The 17,447-nt window shown below is 30.5% G+C and overlaps 1 protein-coding gene across 1 annotated transcript in view; it reads right to left on the bottom strand.

Moving 5' to 3' along the window:
• LOC106471871 (WASH complex subunit 5-like) overlaps window positions 1-15,735 on the bottom strand; it is a gene marked incomplete at its 5' end in the record, with an annotated part of 35,906 nt that extends 20,171 nt beyond the window's left edge. Inside the window, 7 exons of the mRNA XM_013932497.2 lie at window positions 2,987-3,238; window positions 3,621-3,696; window positions 5,215-5,381; window positions 8,747-8,859; window positions 11,012-11,141; window positions 13,350-13,474; window positions 15,558-15,735. Of these exons, the coding sequence (XP_013787951.1) occupies window positions 2,987-3,238; window positions 3,621-3,696; window positions 5,215-5,381; window positions 8,747-8,859; window positions 11,012-11,141; window positions 13,350-13,474; window positions 15,558-15,735 (1,041 nt within the window). The remainder of the gene's footprint in view (window positions 1-2,986; window positions 3,239-3,620; window positions 3,697-5,214; window positions 5,382-8,746; window positions 8,860-11,011; window positions 11,142-13,349; window positions 13,475-15,557) is intronic.
• Between the last annotated feature and the right edge of the window lie 1,712 nt (window positions 15,736-17,447).

The following is a 17,447-nucleotide window of genomic DNA, read 5'->3' as shown; positions in this document are numbered from 1 at the left end:
AGTATATTACTGAATAATAATGTTAGCAGTATTGATCACATTTACTGGTCCCAAGTCTCTGACACTGAATAATAATGTGTGTGATCGATGGAGGGAGATGTGAAGGAGAGTATAAAATGGCTTATTTTTTTTACAGGAAATTTAGTGCATTTAACTTAATATTTAGTTATTCATGCACAGTTAATATTAACATTGCTGCATCTACATTTGTATCCCCTATATTTGTGCACTAATAAGTATATAAAAAAATACTATTTTTCCACAACAGGACATTGAATTCACTGACAAAAATTATTCTTTCATCAAGTTGCCAAGTTTGTACGCCATGTTTTCCACCTTTCTGCTGTTATGTTTGAGTTTAAGTACCATTAGTTTGTTGAAAAATGACCAACAGAATTTTTCCTTGCCATCAACATCACCTTGTGTTGATTTTCATCACTGACTTTCAGCAAAGAATGATTTACAAAGATGTTTGTTATTAATAAAGCTGACTTTCAGACTCCAGTGTTTATTTCTGTGACTTGTAACAAAGGTTTTCTATTTAGTATGTGAAATAATTTTGTTTTCAGTCTCAAACTATTCCTCACAAAATATTGTGTAATTTCTTCTCGTTAGATTTGCATCAATTTTGTGAATAATCAGTGGTATGTTGAAGAAAGTGGGAAATTCTCATACCTGACAACTTGACAAATACAAAAGTATATTACAGGAAAGAAAAGAAAACTCATATTTATTAAGGATTACTTTATAGATATTGAATTATGGGTCTTTTGGAAGGCTGTTTGTACACCCACTGTTTTTCTGTTCGTGTCTTCAGTAGAATGCTGTTTGTACACCCACTGTTTTTCTGTTCGTGTCTTCAGTGCAATACTGTTTGTACACCCACTGTTTTTCTGTTTCTGTCTTCAGTAGAATACTGTTTGTACACCCACTGTTCCTGTCTACAGTAGAATACTGTTTGTATGCTCACTGTGTTTGTAGACTCTGTGTTCATAGCTTTAGGGAATACCTTTTTGGACTGTACTCCCGCTTCAAATTTCCTTTAGAATATCTTTTTTTTTTACATTCTCATCGCCTGTTTGTAAACATCCATTAGAATTATCTGACTTACACAAACTATTTAAAGTTTCTAGAGTACTAGCCATACAAGTGTTCCATATGCTACACTAAAACAGTTGTTCTGATTTTGTCAGCCCAACTACGTTTAGCACTCCAATTGTTTCATTATATCAGAGCATTTTGTATGTTATAATTATGTTCACTTCTTTTATAGGTAGCTCATTTAACTCACTCCATTTCTGTGTTCACTGAGGGAATACTGATGATGAAACGTACGTTAGTTGGAATAATTCAAATTGATCCTAAGCAGTTATTGGAAGATGGAATACGTAAGGAGTTAGTTAAACAAGTGGCATCTGCACTTCACCGAGGGTTAGTGTTTAACCCCAAAACAAAGGTGAGATAAGTATAATTACTTGTAAAAGAAAGCACAGTGTAGAAAGGTAATTGTATAAGCTTAATTATAGATCATTTGTTGTAAATTTAATACACAGGATTTAATGAACAGTGAAATTACTGAACACTTTCGAATTTTCTAACTTTAGCCAATAACTTTTAGTAACTTGATTTAACTTTTAAATGTAATACATTCAAATCAAGGAGTTGAATATTCAAGAAATATCTATGCATTTCCTTTTTAAAATAACATGTTTAGTAGAATGGACCTTAAATAAAAAAGTTACAAGAGTGTAATTATCAGTCACATTTTGTTTCTAAACATTGTTCATTAATTGGATAATGGCATCAGCCACATGATTAAATAATAAAAAAAAAATTATTATGAATTACAAACAATTATAAACATACCCTCTTCCCTTGCTTCATCTTGATTGTATGCTCTAATACATAGAATGAGATGCTACATATAGTCTTGTTGGTGCATGTGTTTTTTTTAATACAACAACCTTTTGTTCAAGTGATGAGCATTATATAAGTACAATCAAATTTTCCACAAGTGACATTTAATGTATGTTAACTATTGTTAAACAGTTTATGTTAACAAGAGAAAAAAACCTGACTCTGCTTGAATGCTCCCTGTCAAGCCTTCAAGTGTTCAGAACTATGTTCGAATTCCTTACTAATGATCAAACCTTCAAAGACAGAGACTGTGTATACTCACTGTCTCTGTGTTCCTGTCTTCAGTGGAATACTGTTTGTACACCCACTGTTTCTGTGTTCCTGTCTTCAGTAGAATACTATTTTTACACCCACTGTTTTTCTGTTCATGTCTTCAGTAGAATGCTGTTTGTACACCCACTGTTTTTCTGTTCGTGTCTTCAGTACAATACTGTTTGTACAGCTACTGTTTCTGTGTTCTTGTCTTCAGTACAATACTGTTTGTACACCCACTGTTTCTGTGTTCCTGTCTTCAGTAGAATACAGTTTGTACACCCACTGTTTTTCTGTTCGTGTCTTCAGTACAATAAGAGATGAAGTCCATAAATTGTTTAATAAAGATGGGTTAACGCAGGTATATGGCAAGCATTCCACAGAATGATTGAATTTAGACATGAAATTTCAATTTTTATTACCAAGGGAAGAGAAATATCATCAGTTGGGTATTCTACTTAATGAAATAACAGTATGCAAGGCAGGTTTTATACTAAATAACAACAACTGAGTGTAAAGAAGACAACATATTTTGGATTAACACAGAAATTAAGAGTACAGTTGATTTTCCACTGGGTAGTTACACAGATATTCAATGTGAGACATTCTGTAAGTCATGTTTTATACTAAACAAAATAATTAAAATATGAACAGTGAGTAGAACAGGATAAATGTTCTACTGATAGACAAATCTGACAGTATAAAAATAGCATTAAGTGTATAATGGTAACGTTATCTGTAGGGAATGTTGATATAGAATATTTTGAGAATACTAAAAATAGCAATAAGAGCATAAAGGTAATGATATCTGACAAACCTCAAAACGTTCTTCTAACTGTGCATATGTCTTTAATTGATCTTTCATCAAACGAGTTGGGACTTCTTTGATCTGACTGGTCTGTAGTTGAATGATCCGAGCTAGAAGGCCAAACATGGTTTCTGGGATGATGTGTAACACTTTCTGTACATAAGCCACTAGTTCTCCAGAATAATACTGAGATACAGACATGAGATCAGGACTGCAGGCTTGATTAATACGCAGCAAAGGAAGGTCTAGAGCTGAGGCAAGCTGGAAAGAGTGGAATGTGTTGATACCAAGTATTCATCCACTAATATTAATTATGAACAAAATAAATACACAAAACAGTGTCACTAAATGTAGCAAATAAAATAATTTATTGTTAAGATTTAGATACAAATCAAAGTCTTATACTGACTGAAAAGCATGTCATAACCTAGTTATCCACTATAATCTTACAATAGTTGAAACTCAGCTTAAAATCTAGGAAAAACAATGAAATCTTATATAGGCTGAAATGCAGGTTATAATCTCATTATCCATTAAAATCTTCACTTTTGGCTGAAGAGAGAGAGTCTTCATGAGGAAAACTGTTTCCTGGCAATACTTTTCTTTCAAGATATACGCATACACAAAAAAATGTAGGTCTCACCTTCAAAAATGTTGCTCTGAGTTTAATCACCAATGAAGGGTCTTTTTTAACACCTTGTTGCATATAGGGTGTGTAACTAAAGAAAAGAATCAACAACAAACACAGAAACTTTATACAAAGTCAAAGATTAAAAAAAAAATTAGTAATATGCAGTAAAAACAACACAAATAATCCTTCACTGCAATGAAAACGATAGATGTCAAATGGTTGAGAAATTTTTAGGTATTGTGATCGTGTTTCACTGTCATATGTTTGAGAATTTGCTATGAACAAAGTGTTAAACGTTGTCATTTGCACCACGGCTTGTGACTGCAGCATCACATGACTTCATGAACATGTACAGATAGTTCTGTTAAGAACTGAGCATTTCTGTACTGTGTATAAATCTTGTGTATTAGGTTCTGTAAGATTTGATATTTTATATTACTGTTTTGTTTGTAATATTGATTTATTTATGATTAAAATTTTCACTACTTATGTGTTGCTGAAATTGTCAACTGAAAATAAGATTAGAAACCTACTATCAAGTAATTAAGGAAATGTTGCAAGAAATGTATAATCAAACTTGATTTTTATTGAATTTGATGAATCTTGTTGCTTCACCTATTTTCCTTACAACATTAAGGGTGAAAGACATTGCAACATCACCACAGTACTTATTTGCTTGGTTTATAAGAAATTATCAACCATTTTCCAGTGCAACACTGGCTGTAAGAATAAATAGCATGTAATTATTTGTTACAATATGCAGTAATCTAGAAAGGAAAAAAAGAGAAACTTGAATTTACTTCATATTCTCAACTTAGCTAATTCTGCTATTTTAGAGTTAGGGTAGAGAACACAGCAGATGAAATATAAAGTTTTAATGGAAGAAAAAAACCTTTTATATTCATTGAAGAGGTATTAGAGTTACGCAAATGAAATATGAAAACTGTAAGACTAAAAAAGTATGTTTATTCTTAACATGAAGATTACCTTGTGCTCAGAATGACTTAGTGAAGGCTTCATAGATTTACACACAAATCTTTAGTAAAAATTCTTTATTAATAAACCTATATTTTGCATCAAACGACTTGTAATTCTCTTAAAGCTTGCCAAATATCATGAAGATACACTTTGTATATCCAGAGTTATAGTACCTATAGTTTCATGGTTACAAGGTTGGTTAAAATAAACAAACCCATATTCAGAGGGTTAATATGCACCTAATAGTTATCTCACTAGTTTCTGCTATATTTAGTATTTTTCTGATTTATAATAAATTTAACAAAGTAATGTTTCTTTTCATCAATAAAAATTCTGTAGTTTTAGTAGTATTGTGAAAATATATATAGGGATAAACTCACAAAATAGTAGTAATCATGTTTCCAGTATATATATTTAAAGAAAACTCAAAACATGCTGAAAATAGAAAAATGTGTTTCATGTTAGAATAATTGAATCTAACTGATTAATAATGAGTCGGATGCTTAATCGATTAGCAAGTTCCATTTCACCCAGCTCTATCCAACATACAAAAATATCTGGAAATATTTCTGTGAAACAAAGATATCTACAGTAATTTCTTTTCCTGATAAGTGTAAGGTAAGCTTACCTATCGATGAGCTCCCAGGCATAAGACAAATCAGCTACAATATGTAAAGTGATTAACACTTCTTCTTTAATGTTAATAGTACGTAGCATGTGATGGAGAAAATTACGTGTGTCCACTAAAAATTGTCTAATTTGTAGGTTACTCTCTAATTGATGAAATTCTTGAACCTGTAAGAAATGCCACAATTAGGAACTCACAATAGCTAAGTTATAAACTTGTTAAGCTTTACAGCATTTTTAACACCTGCCACACGAGCCAGGCCAGCATCTTGATGTGGATCCAAAAAAAAGGAGTTACTCCAGAAAGGTTTGAGTTGTTTTTATTAAATAAACAGAAGACATCTGGCACTATTTTATAGGTCTAGGACACTGGACCAGATCTGTGACTGGACCCATGATCTGACCCAAGACCATGAGAGCCAACTAAAATGACATAGAAAAAATATATCATTTAAAAACAATGTTTCACCACTGTTAAAGTGATGCCATGTTAACAGTGGTAAAACATTGTTTTAAATGATATGTATTTTAAATCCCATTTTAGCTGTTTTCTTAATTTTTAAAATTTTGTAGTGTGTGGGATACTTCCAACATCTATATGGAGAAGTTAACTTGTAAATGTAAAGGAAAATGACATATCAATCATGTTTCAAATATTCTAAATGTGGTTGTGAATGTGATGGTTTAAGGTGGCAATTAATCTAAACTGTTGGTCCAGGTTGGCTGAGGGAAGAACTTACTGGAAGATATCCAATCGACTTGACATACCAGCTGAATTACAGATTTGTCAATTTATTACTGGATTGACAGCAAAACATAATACAACAGTATCATTATCTTCAAAAAGTGGAATCATATACAAGAAATCATTAGTTTCAATATTTTGTGAAACTAATGACACACTAGAGCTCAAAGATGCAGTGTTGAAGATGAAGCATTACAAGATAATTTCCCTAGTGATTCTCAAATCAAAAATGTCATTTCTGCAATGCAGAGTAAATAAAAGAAGAATGCTATAATGCCCAGTATGGTACAACCACAGTATAATCCATACAGATTTCATCATGACATATTTTCATTAACATTTAGTTTTTTTTTTTTCATTTCAGAAGTTGTGCCAACTTCAATTATCAAGGTCTATCAAAATAACCCCCCTGCTGAATATCCTAGGCTTAATACCAAAAGATGCTGAACTGGCTCATGAGGCGGGTGTTGAAAACTAAAACATTTAACAACAGATAATTGTTAAGTGATAAAAAAAGCATCATTAAACAAGCCATATTTTCACTAAATAATTCAAAATTTTCATGGTTACTTTAAAGGACTACTTCTAAAGTATTAAGAAATTGCTCATTTTTTCTAATACTTCTCTTGATTTTTAATACAATCCTCTAACTTTGAATGAAAATAAACTGATAAGCTCTAAAATCAACACATTTTTCTTACTTATTATAACCTTCATAGATTTTCAGTTTATTCCTTAGTCCACATTACAAAAGTCGTAGGAGTCTTAGTTTTATTTTCAATAATTATAAGTTCACAAACATATTAGAGAAAGTAAAACATTCTGAAACCTGCATTATTTTTAACTTTCAAAATTATGATATTTTAAAGAAGTTATTTTAAAGTGCTACAACAGTGAATAGTTCCTTCTATTTCATAAGAAAGTTATCACTCAAACAAAATCACTCATTACTTAGCAAATCAATAACACAAAAGAGCAACATGGTTGTGAGAAGATGAATTTGGACTTAATAGGATGTTAATCCATTCTTCAGGAAATTGTGCTTTTGTATTAGATGCAATTATCTGGAAACTAGTATACATACACATTAAAAATGTAGCAGGTTTTGAAGCACCTCCTGAATGAACTGAATTACTGAGTCTTTCACAGATTTACCTAATCATCTTTTCAGTAAACTAACAAGATCATCATCTCATCTCAGTATTGTTTGAATTAACTTGAACAAGCTTAAAGGTAGCATGTTAAATTGCACCATCGTAGTCATTTAGAATGTTTACCTTTATAGGTTCTTTACTTTTTGAAACATAATAATGTAATATTAAACATTTTTAAATTGTACAGAGCATACAGAAACATCTACAGGAATTCCGACCAATTAAACCATACAGAGCTAGTATGTAAACAATTCCGCTCCTTATGGATCTTAAGTAAACTGAACATTCCTTACCTTTAATTTAAATTCCGGAATGTGATAGGTATGGAATAGGGAAGGGACATAATTGATACCCCTTGATTTTTTTTCCTTCTAACAGTGGAAAAACTCAACTAAACTGTTGGAAACTTTGCAAAAATTTACTAAATAGTACCTAGTTTAAAAAGTCATATAATTTAATTTATTTTTTACATTGTGAAATTTCCAAAAGTTTTGTTGAGGGAAAGTGTTTAGAAAAACATTAAAAACACTTTCTTTCATCTTAGAGTATACATTATTGTTGATCAAAAAAGTTCTATTTTATGTATATAATCAATTTCAACTAGAGTGGTATTAACTAATATATTTTACTCATTGTAGTAATCACTGCTTCTGACTATAAATCGTAAAAGACACCACATAAAGCGACAAATTTATGAGTGACCTATATTTTGACCTGTTACACTGGTGTCAGGTCAGGCTTGGTAACAATATGTTTTTGCTAACAATATTCTTGGCTGAAATAACTTCATATTAAATAAATATAGTTTCTTTTCAATAAATAGTTTCTATATTTTTGTACATTCTTAGAATATGATAAATTTAACAATAATATTCAGTAAGTGATGATTTGAGTCAAATTTTAGTCATCAGAATATATTGACACTCTCTCAACTTAACAAGGCTTACCTGATGTTTTGTCATAATTTAACATAAAACATTTTCAACCCTGAAAAGAAAGTCTAAAAAAACAATAAAAAATCCCAGCTTTGTGACTTGCTCCAAACTCTTCTAAACCCATTACATTTCACTGTTTGTCTCATATCACTTTATTTACCTTATACTGACACAAAGTAATACATTTTTCTATCCAGTGGTATTTAATCTATACCTGTAGCTATTTTCAAAACTGAGTTTCATTAGCAGTTTCTCAGATCACAGGCTGTGAGAAGACAAAAAATGTTGTGAACGAGATACTTCACAAATAAAATCAGAGAAATAGAAGGAAAACCATGTGAGAAGTAAAACCTACACTAAAAAAGAAAAAAAGTCCATTAGCAAATATACAAATGTGGGATCAGGATAAAAAGTATTCTAAAAAATGGAGGACAGTGTCTGATGAGACTTCTCATAGCTGTGCAAAAAAGGTTATAACTTAATAAGTGTTAAAAAATGACAAAATATCAATTATAAAACATTTTTAGTAATACAATGTTGAAATAAATTTAGAATGATTATTTATACACTCCACATCTTGAAGGTGCTCACCAAACTGAATAGGATTAAGGCACTTTCTCTAGGGCTCAATGGACACCTATTTGATACAATGAGCTTAATAAATTGAAATTCCTAACCCAAACTCTTTAAAGTACTCACTTCCTCTAGGGCTTGAATCAACTGAACCATCTTCCGACCTGTAGCAGTAGTATCTTCATAATTTAGTGATTCTACTTGTTTGGCCATTTCACTGAACCAGTGTTGAAGGTTTTCTAAAAAGTATAAAAATTATACCTTGGAAGCTTCAAAAAACTAAATCTTTAAGAAGAAAAATAAGATTGTAGCATAAAAACATTGACCTGAACCTAAATCTACAAACTACCTTTATTTTCCAGTTATCTGTACACTAACATGATCCGGTGCTCATTAAAAACTGGTTCATATTAAATCTACAAACTACCTTTATTTTCCAGTTATCTGCATACTAACATGATCCGGTGTTCATTAAAAACTGGTTCATATTACAGCTACAAACTACCTTTATTTTTCAGTTATCTGTACACTAACAAGAACCTGTGTTCATTAAAAACTGGTTCATATTAAATCTACAAACTAACTTTATTTTCCAGTTATCTGTACACTAACATGATCCGGGGTTTATTAAAAACTGGTTCATATTACAGCTACATTCATCAACATACATTTGTCAATACACACACACCATATTTATGTTTATCAACAGCCAAACAATATTTAACTTTATCAACAACCAAACAATATTTAAATTTATCAACAGACACACTACAATTTATCTTTATCAACAACCAAACAATATTTAAATTTATCAACAGACACACTACAATTTATCTTTATCAACAGCCAAACAATATTTAAATTTATTAATAGATACACCATAATTTACCTTCATCAACAGCCACACAATATTTAAATTTATCAACAGATACACCATATTTACCTTTACCAATGTACAGTTCACAGTAGCTAATTGTTTTTGAACAATAACATCATTATACATGTATGTTTGCTTCTCTCACTCACTAGAACTTCACATGTTATTTCTATAGTGAAGTGTCCAGTAGTCTAAGTTAACTTATAATGCTCTGAGCACAGGGAAATTCTTAACAGTAACTCATGAGAAGCAGTAATTTTGAAGTAAACTTAAAACATTAATTTTAATCTGTAGTTATGTTTACACAGACATAATCTATGATAAATGAGAACTAACACAAATCTTATAACACTTATATCTATTATAGTGATAAAAAAATCACAACAGACTGTGGGAAGCCAACAAAACAATGAAACTAACAGTCGTAATAACACGTTTAGTTGAAAACATTTTATGTTATGGCTTTAACTGTGAGAAGCCAACAAAGCAATTAAACTAACAGCCCTAATAACACATTTAGTTGAAAACATTTTATGTTATGGCTTTAACTGTGGGAAGTCAACAAAACAATGAAACTAACAGCCCTGATAACACATCTAGTTGAAAACATTTTATGTTATGGCTTTAACTGTGAGAAGCCAACAAAGCAATTAAAGTAACAGCCCTAATAACATGTTTAACTGAAAACATTTTATGTTATGGCTTTAACTGTGGGAAGCCAACAAATCAATGAAACTAACAGCCCTAAAAAAATAATTTTTGAATTGGGTTGTTTAAGTCCATTGGGTATTAACGAACGGTTCTTCTTTTTATAATTTTTCTAATACCTTTTTTTATTATCTTAAAGTGTTTAAATTATTTCTTCCTTTGATATGTAAAGTTATTCTATATTTCTAATAATTTTTAATACTGCTTTTTAATCACCTGCTTTATTATATCGTTTAATTCTCATAGTTCTATCTCGCGTTACATTCTATTTTGTGTATTGTTTCATTTCTAAACATTCCTGTAATTGTCATTAACTGACAGGCTTGTTTCTGGCTTGAAAAAGAGCATTTGCTCGAAACATCACCAAGTTAATAATTTATTTCCATAGTTTTTGAATGTGATGTTTTTCTCTAAAAGTCTATTTTATTTTATCTCCTTCACATTTTTCTTCTTATATACATATATATAATTTGATAAGACAAACCCACAGAACAGTATTAATTATATTCTCAGACTGTTACAAGTTTCATATTATTTGTATATATATATATATTTTCATGTACAACATTTAAGGATAAAAAGTAAATTAATCCTAGATTGTTGTACCGGATTAAACAAAGGGTAGTTAAAAAATTTATTTAAAAAATTCAAAAACAATAACTGAAGTTCATCTAATCATCCAGATCTACTGGTGTTCAAAATGTGATGTACTGATTCGAATTGTGGCTGGTAGGTTACAAACATATTGTTCATATAAACCTTGGTTAAACAGAGAGTAAATTGAGATTTAAGTCACTTGTTCTCACCATTTTTTTCAACTCTAGTAAGTGGCTTCGTTCCTGAGAAAACTTCAGCTAGCTCACTCAATCTTTCTGTCCCTTCTTTCTTACAACGACTCCACTTGTCCTGCTTGTCAGCTAGCAACTGTTTGAACATCTGAAAAAACATTTAGCAAAATAGAATATTTTTATTCTTTATCTCTCTCCATAAATAACTGCATATAAACAAAAAGAAACTCGTGAAAACCTGTTCTATAACATATACATAATTCTTTCCCAGCATCAACACCTAGGTATAGGGAAAACTGATTGGTTAGCTGAAATTGTAGGAAACAAAATATTACTTAGTACATCGAAAACAATCAAACCACAAAATAATCTATACAACAGAAAAAAGAAAAAAAACGTTTTGTTTCTTCAAAAATAACGCCAGAGTTCCAGTAGAGTTACGTCCCTCAGACAATAATAACAATACCTAAACAAGTCATAGATCCCACAGAAATATCTACTTGACAGGTGTTAAATCATTAATTATTTCACTTCAACAAATAATACATTAATAAGAACCTTCATGATATCACCTTGAAAAAAGGTGATATTATTACTAATAATTTCACTTTGATAGGATATATAGCCCATACAATTCCTAATAACTTCACTTTGATAGGTCATATAGCCCATACAATTCCTGATAACTTCACTTTGATAGGTCATATAGCCCATACAATTCCTGATAACTTCACTTTGATAGGTCATATAGTCCATACAATTCCTGATAACTTCACTTTGATAGGTCATATAGTACATACAATTCCTAATAACTTCACTTTGATAGGTCATATAGTCCATACAATTCCTAATAACTTCACTTTGATAGGTCATATAGTCCATACAATTCCTGATAACTTCACTTTGATAGGTCATATAGTCCATACAATTCCTGATAACTTCACCTTAATAGGATACACAGTCCACACAATTCCGAATAATTTCACCTTGATTCTGTTACAAAATTGTTCCTCAGAGGAACACTTTACTCCTGAATAACGTGTGTAATATATAGCTTATTATCCCTTTGTATATAAACTCCTTTTTGTAAGTAATAAATCTCTTTTTACACAAAGACATATTTTATGGAAAGACCTGCTACCAACCCGTCTGCTTCATAAAACATAAAATGCTGAAGCGAACAACCTTGACATTTATTTTTCCAATGTAGTGATGTCACAAGTGCTTAGAGAAACTGTTTGATGGATCACTTGTTTTCTAGCAGCTCAATTTCATTTTACATATTTGACTTAATTTTTGTCAAAATGCCTACTTGTTGTTCTCCTGGTTGTAACAAAACTGAGAAAGCATAGTCAGCATTTAAAATAATTGATGAAGAATGTTGTTGATATATGTCATCTGGTTCTGGAGGTTTTTCTGATAGTTTTCACTACACAAGAAGAGATTGGTCTTCTGCTTCTTTTTCCTAATCTAATATGCACACAATAGATGTAATATCTATACATAGCTAAACGTACAGATCTGAAATCAAGATTCGCTCATTATTATCATCATTATTGTTATTATTACTAATGCTGTTGTTATTGTCACAAACAATTCTAAAATGAATTTCACCTGTTTTGGATTGGATCAGGTGGTGAAATTTTCCTCAGTGAATTATATATCATAAGTAGTGCCAGTTGCAGGACATCATGATCCAAACAGAAGGTACTGAATCATTCATGTAATGTGATACACCCATTATGATCCAGTTCTCTGACCTTTGGACATTTTGCAACAAAAAGACTTGATATCAGTTGGCAGTGGTAAACATTCTTTGTAAGTACACCAGTCAGTGTTTCCTATACAGTCTCATATCATTCAATTCGCGGTCACTGCTATTCTCCGTTTGGATCTTGACATTTTTGGTCAGAACAGACAGTTCTTCACCTGTCAACTCTGGCTCGAAACTGTACCCTTATACTTTCACAATATTATCCATTTTAATTATCAAACTGACACAAATAAATGAAATATAATTACATGTATATCAGTTGATCTATACCTATTTTGTTATCATAGCTAAGCACAGGTGACGCCATTTTCAAGTTTTGACAGCTGCTTGGCTTATCGGCTTTCACCAGCATCGATCAATGGTGTTCCACAGTTCATAAAATATGTAGCAGTTTTGAACGTTTGCTATGTGTGTAGAGATAGCATTTTTATTTTTCCCATGACTGATGGTTAATTTATTATAGTATATATTTTGAGTGTAGGTCAGAAAAAAGGACAAATTTTGCTAGCAAAGGGTTCCTTTAAATATAGCATTAGTGACAAATAAACTAAATATATACTTAAAGATTACAAAACTTCTCACTTCTTTGATCTTGAGTTCAAACTGTGCTGTAAACAGTAGAAGCTGAAACACTTGAAGTGGGTTGTATCGACTATCTGCTACCACCTGATCTCTTACTTGTCGACATTTCTTATTGGTCTCAGCACCTTGAAAAAAAATGTTAATATTCTTTTTAAAATTTTGTCAAAAAACAATGGATTTTGAATAATTTTCTAACAATAGGTATTTTAGTAAAAAAATGACAACAGTTTATGTAATATAAAGGTTGAGTATAATACATTAAAACAATTGTAAAGCTTCACAACATTGTTATACAGTCCATGTTGCAATAACAGGTCATGCTTTAGATAATGACCATGCAACTTAACAATAGCCCTGCAGCATAGATACCACTGTAAAAGACTCCATCATAAGATTGTTTTGTCAAAATCACACTACTCATTCTGGCTTGCTTTCTATAATTCATCTAATGTACAAGTATGACAGTATTCCAGTGCCCATTTGAACATTCCAATCCAACAGAAATCCATAGATGCTGCATCTGGAAACTTGACATGTATATCTTTGTATAGAATAGCATGAGTATCCATTTCATTCTCCAACTGCTTCAAATATGCAACAGTTCAATGGATGTATTGTGAAAGCAGCTTGTGTACACATGATTTCTATCATTTTTCCACGTGATAATTTTTCTTGGCTACATTTTGTACAGTTGTCTGAGATACATTGACAACTTTGTGTAAACAGGTTATTACCTGTTAAAAGACAGAAAACTTTGCTTACTTACCCTGATTGGTGCATAACTTAATGTGTGCCTCATTCTGATGGTCCTAGTGCCCTAGATTTATTCATATTCCTTTGTTTCCAATGCCATTAAGTACAAGGAATATCTCTATCTTGGAAATTATAATTCCATGATCTGAACACATCTTTATGATCTGAGTGTATGAATATTTTGGTTCAGAATGGGTTGTTTTATACACTTCTGAAAAGCAAAACATTTTGGTGGCATCACAATACCTACAAATCACTAAATAATGTAAGGATATAATTCCAATATATGCCATTCATTATGGCTTTACACTGGGGTTTAGTTATCACATGATTTGTTAATTTACATACACAAAATTGAATGTAATATGATGTACTTAACCGTATGTATTACAAACATTTATTTACATTTTAGAAGAAACATGAAACAGAAACAGCTATACAGAGGCTACTCAATGCACAGTAATATGAATTCAAAAAACTGTAATGTCTGATATTCATTCCTTATTTCTTTTTCCAAACTTTTCAGTGATCAGCCTTTAATAACTTTGTCAAAAGGTTCAGCTTAATATGGTTTGTAATTTCATATAAAGGTAAATCTAACATTCACGAACTGAAATCCACAATCATTTAATGTTCAAGTCTAGAAAATTTGAGTTGTCATTAAAATGTTCAAAACTACACAAATAAATGATGAACACAAAAATGATTTAATAACATTTATTAAATGTTTTTGAAAACACATAAATTCAGTATATTCCTGAAATAAATACAAAATGTTTTCCAAAATTTTGATAAATATGTCATTATTCATCACTTTTGTCATTGTGTTGTTCATCATTAGACTATAATTCCAGCCTGTTTAACTACGAAAAATTTCACAAATCAAATGTTTGATTCTAAAGCAACTGAGGCAGATTAATCCACAATCATCATGAACTTGACGTGTAGCAAGATCAATGTAAATGTCATTTAGGTGATCATCATGAACTTGATGTGTAGCAAGATCAATGTAAATGTCATTTAGGCAATTCCAGTTTTCTTAGTGACATAAAGTTTTCTATAATTATTGAACAAATTATTTAGTACAGAAGACAACAACTGCTTTTTGACAGTTGTGTTATCACATTTAAGAACCAGTGTTTTCTTGTAACACAAACCAGGCAGCTTATGAAAGTTCAATTTGATATAAAGCTAAAATCTCACTTTCAGATGACTATGTTATCACAATGTGTATTTAAGAACCAGTGTTTTCTTGTAACACAAAACAGGCAGATTATGAAAGTTCAATCTGATATAAAACTTTCAGTTGACTATGTTATTCCAATGTATACTTAAGAACCAATATCTCACCCTTGTCATAATAAATCTACACCAAAAATGTTGAAATTTTCTCTGTTTTTCAATTAACAACAGTCTTGATCCAACAGTACAAGTTACAATATTGAAAAATCTTACTTGGAGACAATGATGCTGTATGGAGAATCATCCACCTTAAAGTGACATTACATTCTCGAACTATATTCATCAATTTTGGAACATTATCTAGAACTACTTCTTCCACTAGAGCACCCTCTGTTAACAGCTGCTGAACTTGTGGAATTAATTTATTAATCCTTGCCTGATGTTTAATTGCCTATTACAAATATAAAGAATATAATTTGTAAAAACAATAGGTACACCATTATTCTCAATATATTTTAACACAAACTGAAGTTCATTTTGAGACATTTCTATTAATGTAAATAAAATAATGACCTGTATCTCCAAAACATAATTTTTTAGCTCAATATTTACTATTACAGCTTCAAAATTCTGATGTTGATATAATGTTGGAATGTTGTTTCATGAAAGTATGACGTTTCTAGAACATTTTAAGTGTAAAGAAAACAATTACACGTATACTTTATCATGTCTTCTGTGATGCCATAACACTACACCAAACAATAAGCTATCTGTACTCTGTCCATTACAGAGAACTGAACTGTGAACTTTAAACTTGTAAACAAAATCATAAAAACATCTAAAAGCTGGGATAATTTTTTTGTAAATCTCTAAATTTTTAGTTATTAGATCACACACACCTTCTAATAATCCAAGTATATTATGTTTTTTTATATGCGTCTTCAAATAAACCAACTGTATTATGTTTTTATACGCAAGTCTTCAAATAAACCAAGTGTATTATGCTTTGATATGCAACAGACTTCAAATAAACCAAGTGTATTATTCTTTTATATGCTACATAGCCTTCAAATAATCCAACTGTATTATGCTTTTATATGCTACATAGTCTTCAAATAAACCAACTGTATTATGTTTTTACATGCAAGTCTTCAAATAAACCAACCGTATTATGCTTTGATATGCAACAGACTTCAAATAAACCAACTGTATTATGCTTTGATATGCAACAGACTTCAAATAAACCAACTGTATTATGCTTTGATATGCAACAGACTTCAAATAAACCAAGTGTATTATTCTTTTATATGCTACATAACCTTCAAATAATCCAACTGTATTATGCTTTTATATGCTACAGTCTTCATATAGTCCAATTATATTATGTTTTTATATGCTACACAGTCTTCAAATAATCCAACTACATTATGTTTTATATGCTACAGTCTTCATATAATCCAATTATATTATGTTTTCATATGCTACATAGTCTTCATATAATCCAACTGTATTGTGTTTTATATGCTACATAGTCTTTATATAATCCAACTGTATTATATTTTTATACACTACACAGTCTTCATATAATCCAACTGTATTGTGTTTTATACGCTACATAGTCTTTATATAATCCAACTGTATTGTGTTTTATACGCTACATAGTCTTTATATAATCCAACTGTATTGTGTTTTATACGCTACATAGTCTTTATATAATCCAACTGTATTATATTTTTATATGCTACATAGTCTTTATATAATCCAACTGTATTATATTTTATATGCTACATAGTCTTTATATAATCCAACTGTATTGTGTTTTATATGCTACATAGTCTTTATATAATCCAACTGTATTGTGTTTTATACACTACATAGTCTTTATATAATCCAACTGTATTAAATTTTTATATGCTACAGTCTTCACATAATCCAACTGTATTATATTTTATACACTACATAGTCTTTATATAATCCAACTGTATTGTGTTTTATACACTACATAGTCTTCATATAATCCAACTGTATTGTGTTTTATACACTACACAGTCTTTATATAATCCAACTGTATTGTGTTTTATACACTACACAGTCTTTATATAATCCAACTGTATTGTGTTTTATACACTACACAGTCTTTATATAATCCAACTGTATTGTGTC

Source organism: Limulus polyphemus, unplaced genomic scaffold (assembly GCF_000517525.1).
Source record: "Limulus polyphemus unplaced genomic scaffold, Limulus_polyphemus-2.1.2 Scaffold4930, whole genome shotgun sequence".
NCBI classification, from domain to species: Eukaryota; Metazoa; Arthropoda; class Merostomata; order Xiphosura; family Limulidae; genus Limulus; species Limulus polyphemus.
Note: the sequence above shows the minus strand (reverse complement) of the source record. Positions and strands in the feature narration are given on the sequence as shown.